The sequence below is a fragment of the Chaetodon trifascialis genome, chromosome 23 (genome assembly GCF_039877785.1).
Source record: "Chaetodon trifascialis isolate fChaTrf1 chromosome 23, fChaTrf1.hap1, whole genome shotgun sequence".
In the NCBI taxonomy this organism is placed as follows: Eukaryota; Metazoa; Chordata; class Actinopteri; order Chaetodontiformes; family Chaetodontidae; genus Chaetodon; species Chaetodon trifascialis.
The window spans coordinates 12,319,118-12,332,619 of NC_092078.1; the positions used below are offsets into that span (position 1 = coordinate 12,319,118).

Below are 13,502 nucleotides of genomic sequence, written 5' to 3' on the forward strand. Positions count from 1 at the left end.
CTCAGGCCACTAAACAGGGTGGGGCTGTTGCCTTCATCTTTAAGTGTATTTTCAACCTAATATCCAAATTTTACTCTGAATTAGTTTGAGTCCTTGGTGTTAAAACCATCTCCATCAACTCTAAATTACTTTGTCCAGGAAAATGGACTCCACCTTGTGGTCCTCTACACCACCTTCCCCAAATTTTTAGAAGAATTTGAGGATTTTATTTCATTCTCTCTCTTTTTTTCTCTCTCATTCTTATAAGATTTTAGTTGTTTTGGATTTCAATGTATACGTATATATGGCCTTCGACCCTCTAAGTAAAGCCTTGGCTCTTATTGATTGACTTTGGGCTTCACTACATTATTATTACATTAAGTAGGATAATTAGGTTCAAAAATACTGTTCCTGTATATTTTTACGACATAAGACAACACATAAAACATATAAATATGTATGTATATGTATATGTACAAATATATAAGTAATACTACTTGTAAGAATGAAAAAAAGAATGAAAACAGAGTCATTTCAAAATTGGACAAAACGAAATAATTCGTCTACATTCGTCTACACGTAATTCATCTACATTACGTAATGACGCATTTGTATACGTCACATCCAGGAAGTGAGCGGACGGGAGGAACAGAAGGATCACAACAGAGCGCGAGAATCTTTGACAGCGCTGTTTTGTGCCGCTGAAACACGCTGTTCTTCTGTTGTTAGCGAGAGCGGACATGTCACGAAAACCCAAAGATGAATATTACCGCTTCTTTACCGTTTCCGACACACGCACACACGAGAAGGGGCACACCGAGTACAAAGTGTCGGCAAGGGTTGGTTTGTGCTTGTTATCTCTCTAGAGCAGCAATAGAAACCTCTGCTGTCATGATGATTAATAGCTCTGTTAAGCTAATTAACGTGTGGTTTGCCTTTTTTGTTCGCGTTATTTTTTTTAAATTTTTTTTTTACGTAACGTAAATTGTTTCATACTCTATGTTGCGCCATTGTAAGTTACTGTAAAGTGAGTTACATCACTCACAAGTTACCAAGTGACTTTGTATGGCTATTCGTCTCTAACACAATGAAGTCAGTGCTGGTAGTAGAAAACAAAGCCCCTGCAGCTAGCTAGATACATTCACAATAGGCCTTTATGTGAGACAGTGGAGCACAGTGAGCATGCGAGTGAAGCAGACTGAACTTGTGATTCATTTCAGGAGCTCCAGCACCCCCATGACCACACTAATACCCCGTGGTCTGTACAGGCATGCATGCAAAATCAAAGTGGCTCTTAAGCTTCATAGACTTGCAGCTGCGTGGCCTTCGTATATGAACATTTATTATGTCTTACACAGCTTAGATTTTCTTTTTATGTATGTTTTCATGTCTAATCATGATACTCTCACCTGTTACCAATGAACCTGCTTACCTGTGGAATGATCCACATCTTTCCACATCTTTTACATCTTTCCCAGTCTTTATTTGCTCCTGTCCCAACTTGTTTGAAACATGTTGCTGCACCAAATTCAGAATAAGGATGATGTAATGACATTGATGAGGTCAAGCGTAAAATATGTTGGCTTTGTACTGTTTTTAATTGAGTTTTTTTTCAAAAAGGATCAGCATATTATCACGTTCTGTTTTATTTATGTTGTACACGGCGTCTTGACTGCTTTGGAATCTGTGTTGTACTTTAAAGCAGTGGCACGGTGCCAAAAAGCTGGTCTGAGACACAGTATTAAACATGTAGTTAATGAAATAATCTGTCCTTTATTCTCTGTGATTTGTAGTTTGTCTCTAAGCGTCATCCGGAAGATGTGAAGGAGGTGGTCGTGTGGAGGAGGTTCTCGGAGCTGAAGAAGCTCCATGGGGAGTTGGCCTACACACACAAGAACCTGTTCAGGCGACAGGAGGAGTTTCCACCATTTCCTCGCGCACAAGTCTTTGGTATGATGTGCAAAGATGATGACACACTGAAGTTACAACCAATTCCAGCATGATCACCAAGATTACTGACTAACTGAGTTGTTTGGTGTGCTGCAGGGGCTGGTTGAATAATAATACATGTAAAAGTCTCCCCAAAAACAAATGCAATGTAATTTCCTAGCATCATAATCTGAATTGTCATTTATACTGGTACTTATATTGTCTGTATCTGTTTCAGGAAGGTTTGAAGAAGCTGTAATTGAAGAGAGGAGGAAGGCTACAGAGGCCATGCTTCTGTTTACTACCAGCATACCTGCACTCTACAACAGCCCACAGCTCAAGGACTTCTTCAGAGTAAGAGACACTCACATGCACACATTCGTACAGAAAGTGACATGAAAATGTGCCAGACCACGAGTCATTGTTACTGGACTCCCTTTTTATTTTCTTCCCTCCTCTCAGGGAGGTGAGGTCACAAGGCCTCTGGATCCCACCCCTCTGTCCTCTGCCGGGCCTCTGCCTCCTCCGCTCATCCCCCTCCCCAAACGGAGGGCCTCGGACTGTGAACCCGCAGAGGAGGAGGAGGGGAGGGAGGCTCCCACCTTACCCCAAGACCTGGGCAACAACGTGGGCTTAGAGGTGGGAGAGCCGGAGGTGGCGGCTGAGGCTTACAGCGAGATGGGAGGCTCTCCAAGAGAAGAAGAACAAGAGGAGTCAAGCGATACAGAGTTGGATAGCAGAGGTACAATGGAGGAAAATGTGCCAGAATTTGTACTCTGTACTTCTCTTTTTCACAGTTAATCTTGTTTTTTATCTTTGGTGCATGTTTTTCCACTTTCCACCTGCCTCCTGACCCACCAACAGCCAGAAACCACCAATCACAAGAGTCCCAGGAAGAGTTTGACTCCCTGTTTGACTCTGTGGCAGAAGAGCAAGTCCCATCCCTAAAGGAGGAAGTTCCCCCTCCACTGACTGATAATGACTTGGCTGTATTTGATCCCTGCTATAAACAAGGTGAAAATAAATGTGAATGAATAGATGTGAACCAGTACCACCATCTTAATCTAATTACAGCCTGGTCCTCCAGTCATTCAGGATTGTGTCTTGTGCAGATTCTGTTAAATTTGATTCCAAGTAATAATTTCCCACATTGACCATTTGTTTGCATGCTGTCCAGCCAAAGTACCTTTCTGGTCAGTGATGGTTGCAGAGGTAGCGTGGCCGAGCAGTCTAAGGCGCTGGATTAAGGCTCCAGTCTCTTCGGGGGCGTGGGTTCGAATCCCACCGCTGCCAAGGTTGTTTTTCAGTTATAGTCTGCTGCCTGAGGACCTTGAACTGTTGAGAAATGATGCTAACATCTAAAACTGCGCGTTGTTTGTGGTCATTGTGTTTGAAGTTGTTTCCAAGTTCATGTTCATGTGCGATACACCCCTCAAACCAGGTATATTTGAAAGAACTGGATGATATGCTGCCATGGAGTATAGTGGCTTGTCTACAACTCTTAATTATTAACTATATTATTAATTCTCAAATGTGCTCTCTGAAGAGCAGGACCTGAACGTGTCACCTGAAATAGTAGAACCTATTTGAAATTACCTTATTATTAATGTAGCTGTAAAATGGTAGAAATTGTGTTAGGAGTGGATTATAATTTCTTAAAGCCACATTGATTTCGTCAAAACACTTGTTTTGTCGGACCTTAGCATTTCTGTCAACTATCTCTCTATTTCAGATGGATCCAACTCCTCCAGTGACCACTCAGAACTGCTTTCATTGCTGCCAACCAGTCTGGATGGAGGGGACACGGTTTACTTGAATCGGGCTGCCACTGAGCTAACAGCTGCGATGGAGAGGGAGAAGGAGGGAGAATTTAGTTGTGCCATTCGTGGATACAGGACGGCGGTGGATATATTGATCACTGGAGTTCAGGGTGAGAGGATGCATGAAATGACTCAAGGAAGATGGGTTGGTAGAAAAGGGGGGGGAAGAAGGACTGAGGAGAGAGTATCCAGTTGGTTATGCACAGTTTTGCATGTCTGAATTGACTGAGTCTACTGTAGCCATTAAATTAAATATGCCAGTTTACCTGAATGCACTTTGTCATGTTCATATCTGCATGAAACACAGCAGCAGCTTTATGGCTGTCATGAGGGAACATGCGCTCAGTTGCAAAAATTGCTAATTGTGCGGCCGTGCTTAATGTGCAAATAAGGCAGTGTATCAGCAGAAATGACACTGTGTGTCTGACTGTCATATCGTGTTTAACTTATTTACTCTGCACTACATATTCTGCTGTGCTGTTCACATGCTGCCACACTGATAAAGGCATTATACACAGCTGATACACACACGCAGGCAAGTGGACACCGCACTGCAGAGCATGTTTGGCATGTTAGTGTCAGCAACGGATAACGTGACAGGTCAGCCTGCTCTAGTTGTCTCTGGGAGTGACTTACATGGGTAGCGTGGCCGAGCGGTCTAAGGCGCTGGATTAAGGCTCCAGTCTCTTCGGGGGCGTGGGTTCGAATCCCACCGCTGCCAAGAAATTTTTATCTTAAGCGTGACTTCTGGGAAGCTGTGACAGTAGCTGCGTTTCCATTACAGTTGTTCGCAAAATAAAAGCGATATTTCTGAAATTTCGACAAAGTTCAAGTGCTACTTGCAGGTGTTTCCATTGAACGGTGTTTTGCGAACTAACCGAAATTCTCGTAAATTCTCAGCCGTCCCGCGAGACTGGAAGATGGCCGAAAGCGTTATGCGTCTCGGTACACTGATCTCAGGAGCCGCTACGGCTGTTGCTGTACTTATCATGAACAGAAGGCGGAGGCAACGTATAACTGTTCAAAGGCGAAGTCCTTATGTGTGGCAGCGGCCACGAATAAGGGATTTCTGGGAGAAGATTGTAAATGAGGAATTCACAGAGGAACTGTGGATACAACATTTTCGGATGACCCGGGCCACGTTCAACAAGCTTTGCGATGTTCTTGAACCTCTTGTGGCACCAGATGCGACATGTAAATGCGAAAAAAGTGTTTCCATTACACTTTTGCAATACACTCTTATATCGACACATCTGAAAAACCACCTCATGAGAGCGTAAAAATGTTTTTGCGATATTTGAGAGGATTTTCGAAATATAGGTGTTTCCATTACCAGTATTTTATTGCGATATTTAGGTTTTGCGCATTTCTAGGGGTAATGGAAACGCAGCTACTGACTATGTGGCATGCTGAAGTCCTTTCCAACTGCTGATTTGTGCGAGAAGTCATGCAGGTCACGGTACAATCAGTTAAAGCACCAGAGCTTTCTTTAGGCTCTTGAAGAGATTTCATCCACACTTTTATTATAGCAGCATCTGAGGGTATTAAACCCACCATAATCATCTCCCTGTCCATGTGTCTGTCTCTCCAGGAGATCCAGATCCGATACGCAGGGAGTCCGTGATGAGAAGGACGGCCCAGTATCTGAAGCACGCGGAGATACTGGTTGACCAGCACTCTTCACCCACACACACTCACACACCTACACACACGCATACACAGGACCCTTAGATGCAGTCGTTGTACATGTATGTATTTCTATATATTGTTCACACATGATGACAGATCAAAGACACAGAAGCTCAGGGTTGTGACATGTGCACTTTCTCTCTGGATAAAGAAACTCATGGGCATGCTCGCACAAATGCACAGTTACGATACAGTATGGTGGCACACATACATACCACAAGAATATGTGCTCCTTTGGACCACAGTGTTCAGAAATACAAGCTTGTTCAGGTGCAAAACTACTACCCCAGCACACACACATAGATACACACTCCTGTGGAACACACTACTCTGCAGACTGTTCCTTTAGCTGCCTTTGTTGTGTGAAAAGTCTGATTTATATGATCATAATGTCTGGAAACTGAAGGTAAAACGTGAACTTAATGGATAAATAATCCTTCATCTCTTTCTCTCTATCTCCTCTTTGTTTAATTCTTACCTCCCTTTTACAATGTTTTCTTGTTAAATACGATAATAAATATGTATATCAGTAATTTGCATTTTGCACAAACAATGTTTTTCTCAATAAATATGATTTTAATTTAAGTCAAGAAGATATCTGTTTCCTTGGCTCAAAGTTTAGGAGTGCATAATTCTTTATTTGGATCCCCATTAGCTTACATGACAGTTGCTAGTCTCCCTGGAACTTTTGGGTTATTTTCGTAGCTCTGCCGTCATTAATCATAGTCAGAATCACTCGGTCACGTGCATATAGTGCATGAGTTACAGGTACATATAAAATTGTATATATTCATCCAATTGTGATTATTACTAATGATGATCACTATTATAGTCAGTAGTACTTGGCTGCTTCTGTAAATGTTTTAGGATTGAAGGTTTGCAGTAGCAAGTCAGTACCTCTGAGAGGCGCTGTTAGCTATCAGATAATATCACTTCCACATGTTCCACTGCAGAACCTCCTCATTCCCTGTGTTACCCATCTGCACATCAGCTATTTCTCATATCTGTTATTCTCAACTGAGCAGTTCCAACAGCAGAGCAGCAGGATAGCATCGTACCTACTAAGCTACTAGAACGTGCGCTGTGGATAAACTCCTCTGTCATCAGCTGCAGCAATCAAATGAAAAACAACTGCAGCTAACTCTGTTTTTTTTTTATTCTCATGGTAAATGTACTGTTGCAAGTACTGAAAGATGCAATGAATGAGGTGATGTACACAGTACGCAAAACTTGATTTGTAGGCAAATCAAGTTATGTCAGAGGTGCTGCTTTCTTGTCATTGTGATGCTTGTTGTGTGCGTTATTTATTGTCCATCAGTCTTTATATCTGTATATTTACTTCCCACAATTCCCTATATACAGGTATGCTTCCCTCTCCTGTGCCCAATGCTCTACCTGTTTAAAAGAATAGTTAAAAGATGCATCAGAAGGATAATACATGGTATTTTTTGATTGATAATGTATCCCGTGTATTTACATTAAGACAGTATTCCAGATAATAGACCACACTGTGCTAATAAACACATATTTCATGCGTCTTATTAAGCAGTCATCTGCAGAGAAAACAGGATTATTTCTTCTGCAGGAGTTTCAATGTGCATGTTTTGAATCATATCTAAGGAATCCGATCAACCTCCTTTTAAAGGTTAAGTTGTAGTCTTGGTTTGATCGAAACAAAAGAGGAAAAGGGTGGATTGAGAGTGAATACAGGAGGAAGTGGGATACAAAAGAGAGGGAAAAGAGGAACGAGATCAGTGCCATACAGCAGAATCCCTTCTCTGGAGAGGAGAGAGGGATGGAGGGAGGACTGGAAGGACAAACAGATGGAGAGCCGACAAAAAAAGAGGAGGCCAGTGAGAGAAAAAGGCTAGCCTTTCTCTCTCCAGATGAGAAAAAGAGGGGTTACGGGGAGCGAGAGATAACGGAGAGGACGGAGGAGAGGAAAAAGGAGGGATGTGATTAGAGGATAAGCAGAGATCATCCCTCCATTGTTAGAGGGATGGAAAAACTGACCCTCCCTCTTCCTCTATTTTCATCCCCCTGTATCTTTTTTTGCATCCTTTGTTTTGAGCATTGTGGGGCGCTTGAAGAGGATGGAGGGATGGCAGAGAAAGCAAGAGATAACATTGCTCCATCCTGTTACATATCCCTCTTCTCCTCTCATCTCTCCACCTCTCTACCTTTCTGCTCGTCTCTCCCTCTTTCTAGTGCTGCACCTGTGAAATGCAGAGGACGTGAGATAGAGAGGAAGATGGAGAGACAAAGAGGTGGATGGATGAGGGAGGGAGGGATGAAATGGGGAGGGGGTAGAGGCTCGCAACATTAGCATGCTGAGAGTGTCAGCACTCTCCTCTTTTTCCTCTCCCTCCATCCCCATCCCTCTTTCCATCCCCCCCTCTGTCTCTTTCTCCTCACTGGTCACTGCAATTATACCATCAAAACACTCCAGCCTGAGAGCATAATAGCTTCCCCCTGTGTGTGTGTGTGTGTGTGTGTGTGTGTGTGTGTGTGTGTGTGTGTGTGTGTGTGTGTATGTGTGTATTATCATGAGAGATCAAAAGAAAGAGATGTGTGCGTGTGTGTTTGTGCATAATTTAGTGCCATACATGGTGCATTACACGTGCATGTATGACATGAAGGGCAGCTGTTGGTGTGTGAGTGTGTGTGCCAAAAACTGGATTTGCAGCATGTGTAGGTGCACATGAGTGTGTGTGTATGTAAGTATCTTTGGAGTCCTACCGGCTAGAAAAACTGCTTCTCCAACCTCTGACCAAACTCACTCTTGAACGCACGCTGAGAGACCCACTTTGCATGTGTGTGACTAGTGAGTTCCTATTTACACACACACACGCTCACGCTAATGGATGCACACGGGCATACAGTCACGGCTTTGAGACACAAACCGTTATGACCTACATGCCCAGTGGGTCATCATTAAGCCAAACAGCACACTCTGACACCTTCGGCTGTCCACACACACACACGCACACACACACTCTCACTGTTTTTGTTTTTGTTCCCTCAACTTCCTCTGTCCCTCTCCCCTTCCGCCCTCTGTCTCTTCCTTTTTCTCTCATTCCCTAACAGACACAATCCCCCCTCTATGAGCTTGTTATCCCTCTCTGTCCGTTCGTTTCTCTCTGTCACCTTGCCCTGAGCTATTTGAGTACACTTCTGTCTCTCTACAGCACTCCCATCTCCCTCTCTCGCTCACACACATACACACACACAGACAAACACACTCATTCTCTTCCTGTCTGTCTCACGCTCTGCTCCAACCTCGTCTCTCTCTCCGTTACTGTCGGACTTGACATATGTTATCTGTCTCTGCGTCTGGCTGTTAGGTGAACAGTAACACCAAACGCATCCCAGTACAACTGGAGCAAATCAGCAGCTATTGATTGCTATTTTAATAGATGGGTTTGGAACATAAAAGGCATTTAGGGGGTCAGAAGGGTATGATGACAGATGCTACTGAGTTGCATTGTGGGAAATGTAGGATATGGTGCTTATGGAGCTTGACCCACTCCAGTCAGACACTTTAGGATTTACACGAGTTATATACCGAAACTTATTCTAAGAACTTGATCATAATATGATTCAGGATGGATCTCAAAGATGGTAAAGGGGATTACCAGAAATTTATGGTCATCCAAGGTGGACCACAAAGAAAGTAACGGGAACTAAAAAGCGTAAAACATTGCAAGTATAAAAAGTATAAGACAAAGTATAAAACGAAGTATGAAAGTGTGTTTAGACATGCAGCAGACAAAGCTGCATGTTAGCACTCATTTGGAGTCGTGTTGCTACCAACTCTAGGTCCAATACTCACTGTCCTGTTTTGGTCTGCGTCGACTTTTGAGTGCAAGATCGGCCTCTTTCGCTGCTGAATGCTGCAGTGTGTTGAAGCCACTGGCTTTCTCTGTCAGATGTCTGACAGCTAGCTTGGTTGGAAGACGACAACAATGAGCTAAATGTGGCTAAAACACTCTGCATAGGGTTGAGGGAAACTACAGTTCCTGATAGCTCTCATCACTACGAGCGATCCCTTTCACTTTACCCATTGTTACTGTAAAAATATTGATGAATACAGTGTTAATTAGGTGTTAATACCTCTCACACTCCCTCACTTTACACTATTGCTCTGACTTGTTTGTTGTCTCCTCTTTATTATGGCTGTCGCTTCCTTCCTCTCCCTATTTCTGCCACTCTCTGCTTTTTCTATCCTCCCCCCTTCTCTCCCCATCACTCTCTCCCTGTAAGTAAATCAATGAACATACACTTTATGCCATCTATTGATCCTTTCATATCTATCTGTCCTCACACCCTCCTGTTTTTGCCCTCTCTATTTCTCTGTTTCTCTCTCTACTCTTTCCCCCATCCTTTTTTTTCCTCACCCCTTTGAATATATAATCTCTGTTTCCCTCTTTCTCTCCATTTCTCTCTCTCTCTCTCTCTCTCTCTCTCTCTCAGTCCCTTTCTCTTTATATCTCTCGCTCTGGGACACCCTATTTATATGGCTGGCACCTTCGTGGTTGTACTGAAGTGTGTGTATGTGTGTGTGAGTGTGTGTGTATGAGTGAGTGTTTGATGTTGGTCTAAGTGGTTAACATAATATGAGTCCTCGGAGAGATGACGTTCCCGCACTCACACACACGCACTCACGCACAAATTTAGGCTTTTTGGTAGGCTTTTCTGTGAACAATTTGTGCTTTTTAGTATTCTCTAGCTTGTGCAGCAGATCCATGTATTATCTATCAATTGCATTCTCCCACTCTGCCAATCTGTCCAAATACACGCACACACACACACACACACACACACACACACACACACACACACACACACACCTTTCAACCACCTTCCTAGAATGACAAAAACCCGGTATTATCTTTTGTTATTTATTATTGCAGATGGAGCCATCATTTCATGACCTCGCTGTCTCTCACCATCCTCCCTCTCTGCATATGTTTTTATTTATTCAGATCTCTCTCACTTTCTCTCTTTCCTGCCCTCTCCTCCTCTCTGCATGTGTATGTTTATTCAGACACATCTCCCTCTTTTTCTCCCTGTCTCTCCCCCGTGCCTCTCCCTCTGCACCCGCATGTCCAGCTTTTGTTACCAGCCTCGTTTCCATAACAACTGCGACCTTTCTGTCGAGCCTAACCATTTTTAATCAGAGCCACAGAAAGATGTGAGATGAGACTGAGAGAATTGGGAACTAGAGGGTTACTCAGGCGATGCATTGTAAAGACGAAAAGATCATTTATCCTCAAAAAGAGATAATAAGCAGATCAGAATAAAGTGAGGGATGGAAACTGGCCCTGGTGTCATGGCGAGATCCTGTGCGCAGTATGGAGGTGGGTTTAGATGGGCAACATTCCCAGCAACAGGTAGCAAAGTGCTGATCAAGGTCAAACATCGACTTAAACGCTTTCCTGGAAATTAATGTTTCTATACGATCAAAGCCACAAGGTTGAGGTAAATCATGATGGTGCAAAAATTATGATGGTGCATGAAGAGTATTTTTCCTGTGGTGCTTCAGAATAGGATCCATTTACTCTGACGGTGTACTCGGCCATGGATTGCTGCTTACCTTGACATTGCAGTCATCAAGGGGCTTCCTCCAACATCCTGGTTATATTTCAGTGCGACGAAATCTTTAAACATTACAGACAATATTTTTAGTATGTGTAATTTTAGTTGCGTTACTGTCATCAGATGCGATATTGAATGTAAAAATCTGAACCTGCATGAACATAATAATCAGTTCTGTGTTGGTTTCTGCCCTTGGTTTCAAAGAAAATTCCTGTGGTGAGATAAAAGTGTTAATGAATGACCACCTGACTGTCAATGGTGAATGGCCTATACTATACGCTCTACAGTAGCTGAAAACACCCTGCTAAAAGTCTGACTCCATTCTGTAATGCAGCATCAGCATTACAGACTTTGTGTGGCCTTCAGAAATGCTCTTGAGTCTCTTCAAGGTAGACTTCCCATGCACATAGCCATCTGTGTGTGTGTGTGTGTTTGTGTGTGTGTGTGTGTGTGTGTGTGTGTGTGTGTGTGTGCGCGCGCGCGTGTGAACAAGTATCCATCTGCAACAAACTGTTGCTATCATGACTTATGGAAAAAGGTAATTGCATTCATTTGAAATCAGTTATTACTTCCGACTATCTAAACCAGCATCTTGTGTGTGTGTGTGTGTGTGTGTGTGTGTGTGTGTGTGTGTGTGTGTGTGTGTGTGTGTGTGTGTGTGTGTGTGTGTGTCGCGCGCACACGTACTGGGGGTCATGCCAACATGGGAGGGACCGGACCGTCAAGTGGCCAGCTCTCGAGCCCGCCCGCCCACCGCGCGCCACTCCACACCGGGAGCAGCGCGTGAACATGATGCCAGCCGTAGATAGATGGATTTGCGAGGGAGGAAAAAAAACCTGCACAATGACACAACTGGAGTAAAGAGGAGGCGGCAGATGAGTGAGAGTAAAACTGAGCGAGTTACGGAACAAAGGACAAATAAAGAGGAAAGGGGAACGGGAAATAGCCGGAGACCCGCTGCTGGCTAGTTCCCCTCTGCCCGCACTGATGTCCGAGGCCCGCCCGGTGCCAGCGAACGACAGTCGACCGAGGCAGAGCACACAAGAGCGGCCACTGGAGTGGAAAGCTGCGGGGAAGGGACACCGCTGGAGCTCTTCTCTGTGACTGAGTGTGAGTTAATCTTTAAACTTCTAACACAACACAGTGTTTGAAATGCGCCACGTTTAATAAACTACGACTGACAGAGTCTGCCCCACTGCTCTCTGTGTTGTTTATTTTTGCTTTCATACTGCGACATTAGTCCACCGCTGCCAATTAGTCACAGGACGCACCGCGCGCACGCGCGCACACATACACACTGACAGCTCGTGCGTCTGGATGGCCAAAGCTGATTCCTTTCGCGTGGTAGAACCGGCAGATGTTGCCACGCGGACTCTTCAATCACATAAGCTTCAAACATTATAGAAATTATCCATATGTGTGTGTGTGTGTGTGTGTGTGTGTCTGTGTGTGTGTGTGTGTGTGTGTGTGTGTGTGTGTGTGTGTGTCTGTGTGTGTGTGTCTGTGTCTGTGTGTGTGCTATAGATGGATAGATGAAAGGTTATGTAGGAAAGCTTAATGGAAGAATTGTAGAAATATTTTTAATAAAAAGTTACACATAGATGCATAGTTTGTGTATGATGAGCCCAGACAAATCAAAAGAAAAACAACTGACCCAAATAATTTTGCTTTCTAATGAAATTTACAATATGATCTGCAATTAAACTTGATATCTATCCATTTGTAATATATTTTGGCCACAAAAATATATTTTTGAGGAAATGTCAATTGCTTGTATGCAAATGGACGCACAAGCCCGATATTGGAGACACAGTGGTGCAACCTGTTGGCCTGTGAGATTTTCTTTTCCCTGTATAATGGCACATGCTAATAACACACCCAGACTAGAATTTCCAAATATATTTTTACTGACATACATTATTTAATAGCAGTGAGTAGTGTGTGCTTTGTTCCTTATGGGTTCAGTTTTCCAAGTGACAGCTACAGCAGTCCAAGAGAACCGTTCTTAAGTCTAATCTATAGTTAATAGCTTTCGTTTTCATTGCTCAGTGTTCATATTTTGTGCAGCTTTCCGCTGGCTTTGAAAAGCTAATCTGTCCCTGATATAAGCGCATTGGCTGGCTTGCCATCTGGGCTGTATTATAGTAGAGAGGCGAGGGCATTTGAATAATTGATATTTAGCTATTTATAGTAGGATTATTCTCTTCATGTTGCACCATGGGACCTATGCACTGCTCTATCTATCTATCTATCTATCTATCTATCTATCTATCTATCTATCTATCTATCTATCTATCGTTGACAATCAAGTGGCTCAATCGGCCTAAAATTTAAGATACTGTGTGTTTTCACATTTTCTGTATTATTGTCTACCTACTGCACCTCTTTTACTCTGTCCTCACATCTGTCCATTTATCATCCATCCATCTTTCTGTTTGGTGAGTGGTAGTGTATCCATCTGAAGTGGATTAGGGGTGTTATCAAAGC

The 13,502-nt window shown here is 43.3% G+C and overlaps 1 protein-coding gene and 2 non-coding genes across 3 annotated transcripts; all 3 read left to right on the forward strand.

The window, feature by feature from the left end:
- The first annotated feature begins 605 nt into the window (after positions 1–605).
- snx15 (sorting nexin 15) lies at positions 606–6,005 on the forward strand. Its single transcript, XM_070993186.1, has 7 exons — positions 606–818; positions 1,773–1,929; positions 2,147–2,262; positions 2,371–2,650; positions 2,773–2,922; positions 3,641–3,838; positions 5,320–6,005. Exons 1-7 carry the CDS (start codon positions 720–722, stop codon positions 5,457–5,459), a joined length of 1,140 nt encoding a protein of 379 aa, XP_070849287.1. The 5' UTR covers positions 606–719; the 3' UTR covers positions 5,460–6,005.
- Positions 3,120–3,201, forward strand: trnal-aag (transfer RNA leucine (anticodon AAG)). Its single transcript has one exon. It is a non-coding gene; the product is annotated as a tRNA-Leu (tRNA).
- Positions 4,368–4,449, forward strand: trnal-aag (transfer RNA leucine (anticodon AAG)). Its single transcript has one exon. It is a non-coding gene; the product is annotated as a tRNA-Leu (tRNA).
- Positions 6,006–13,502: the final 7,497 nt, after the last annotated feature.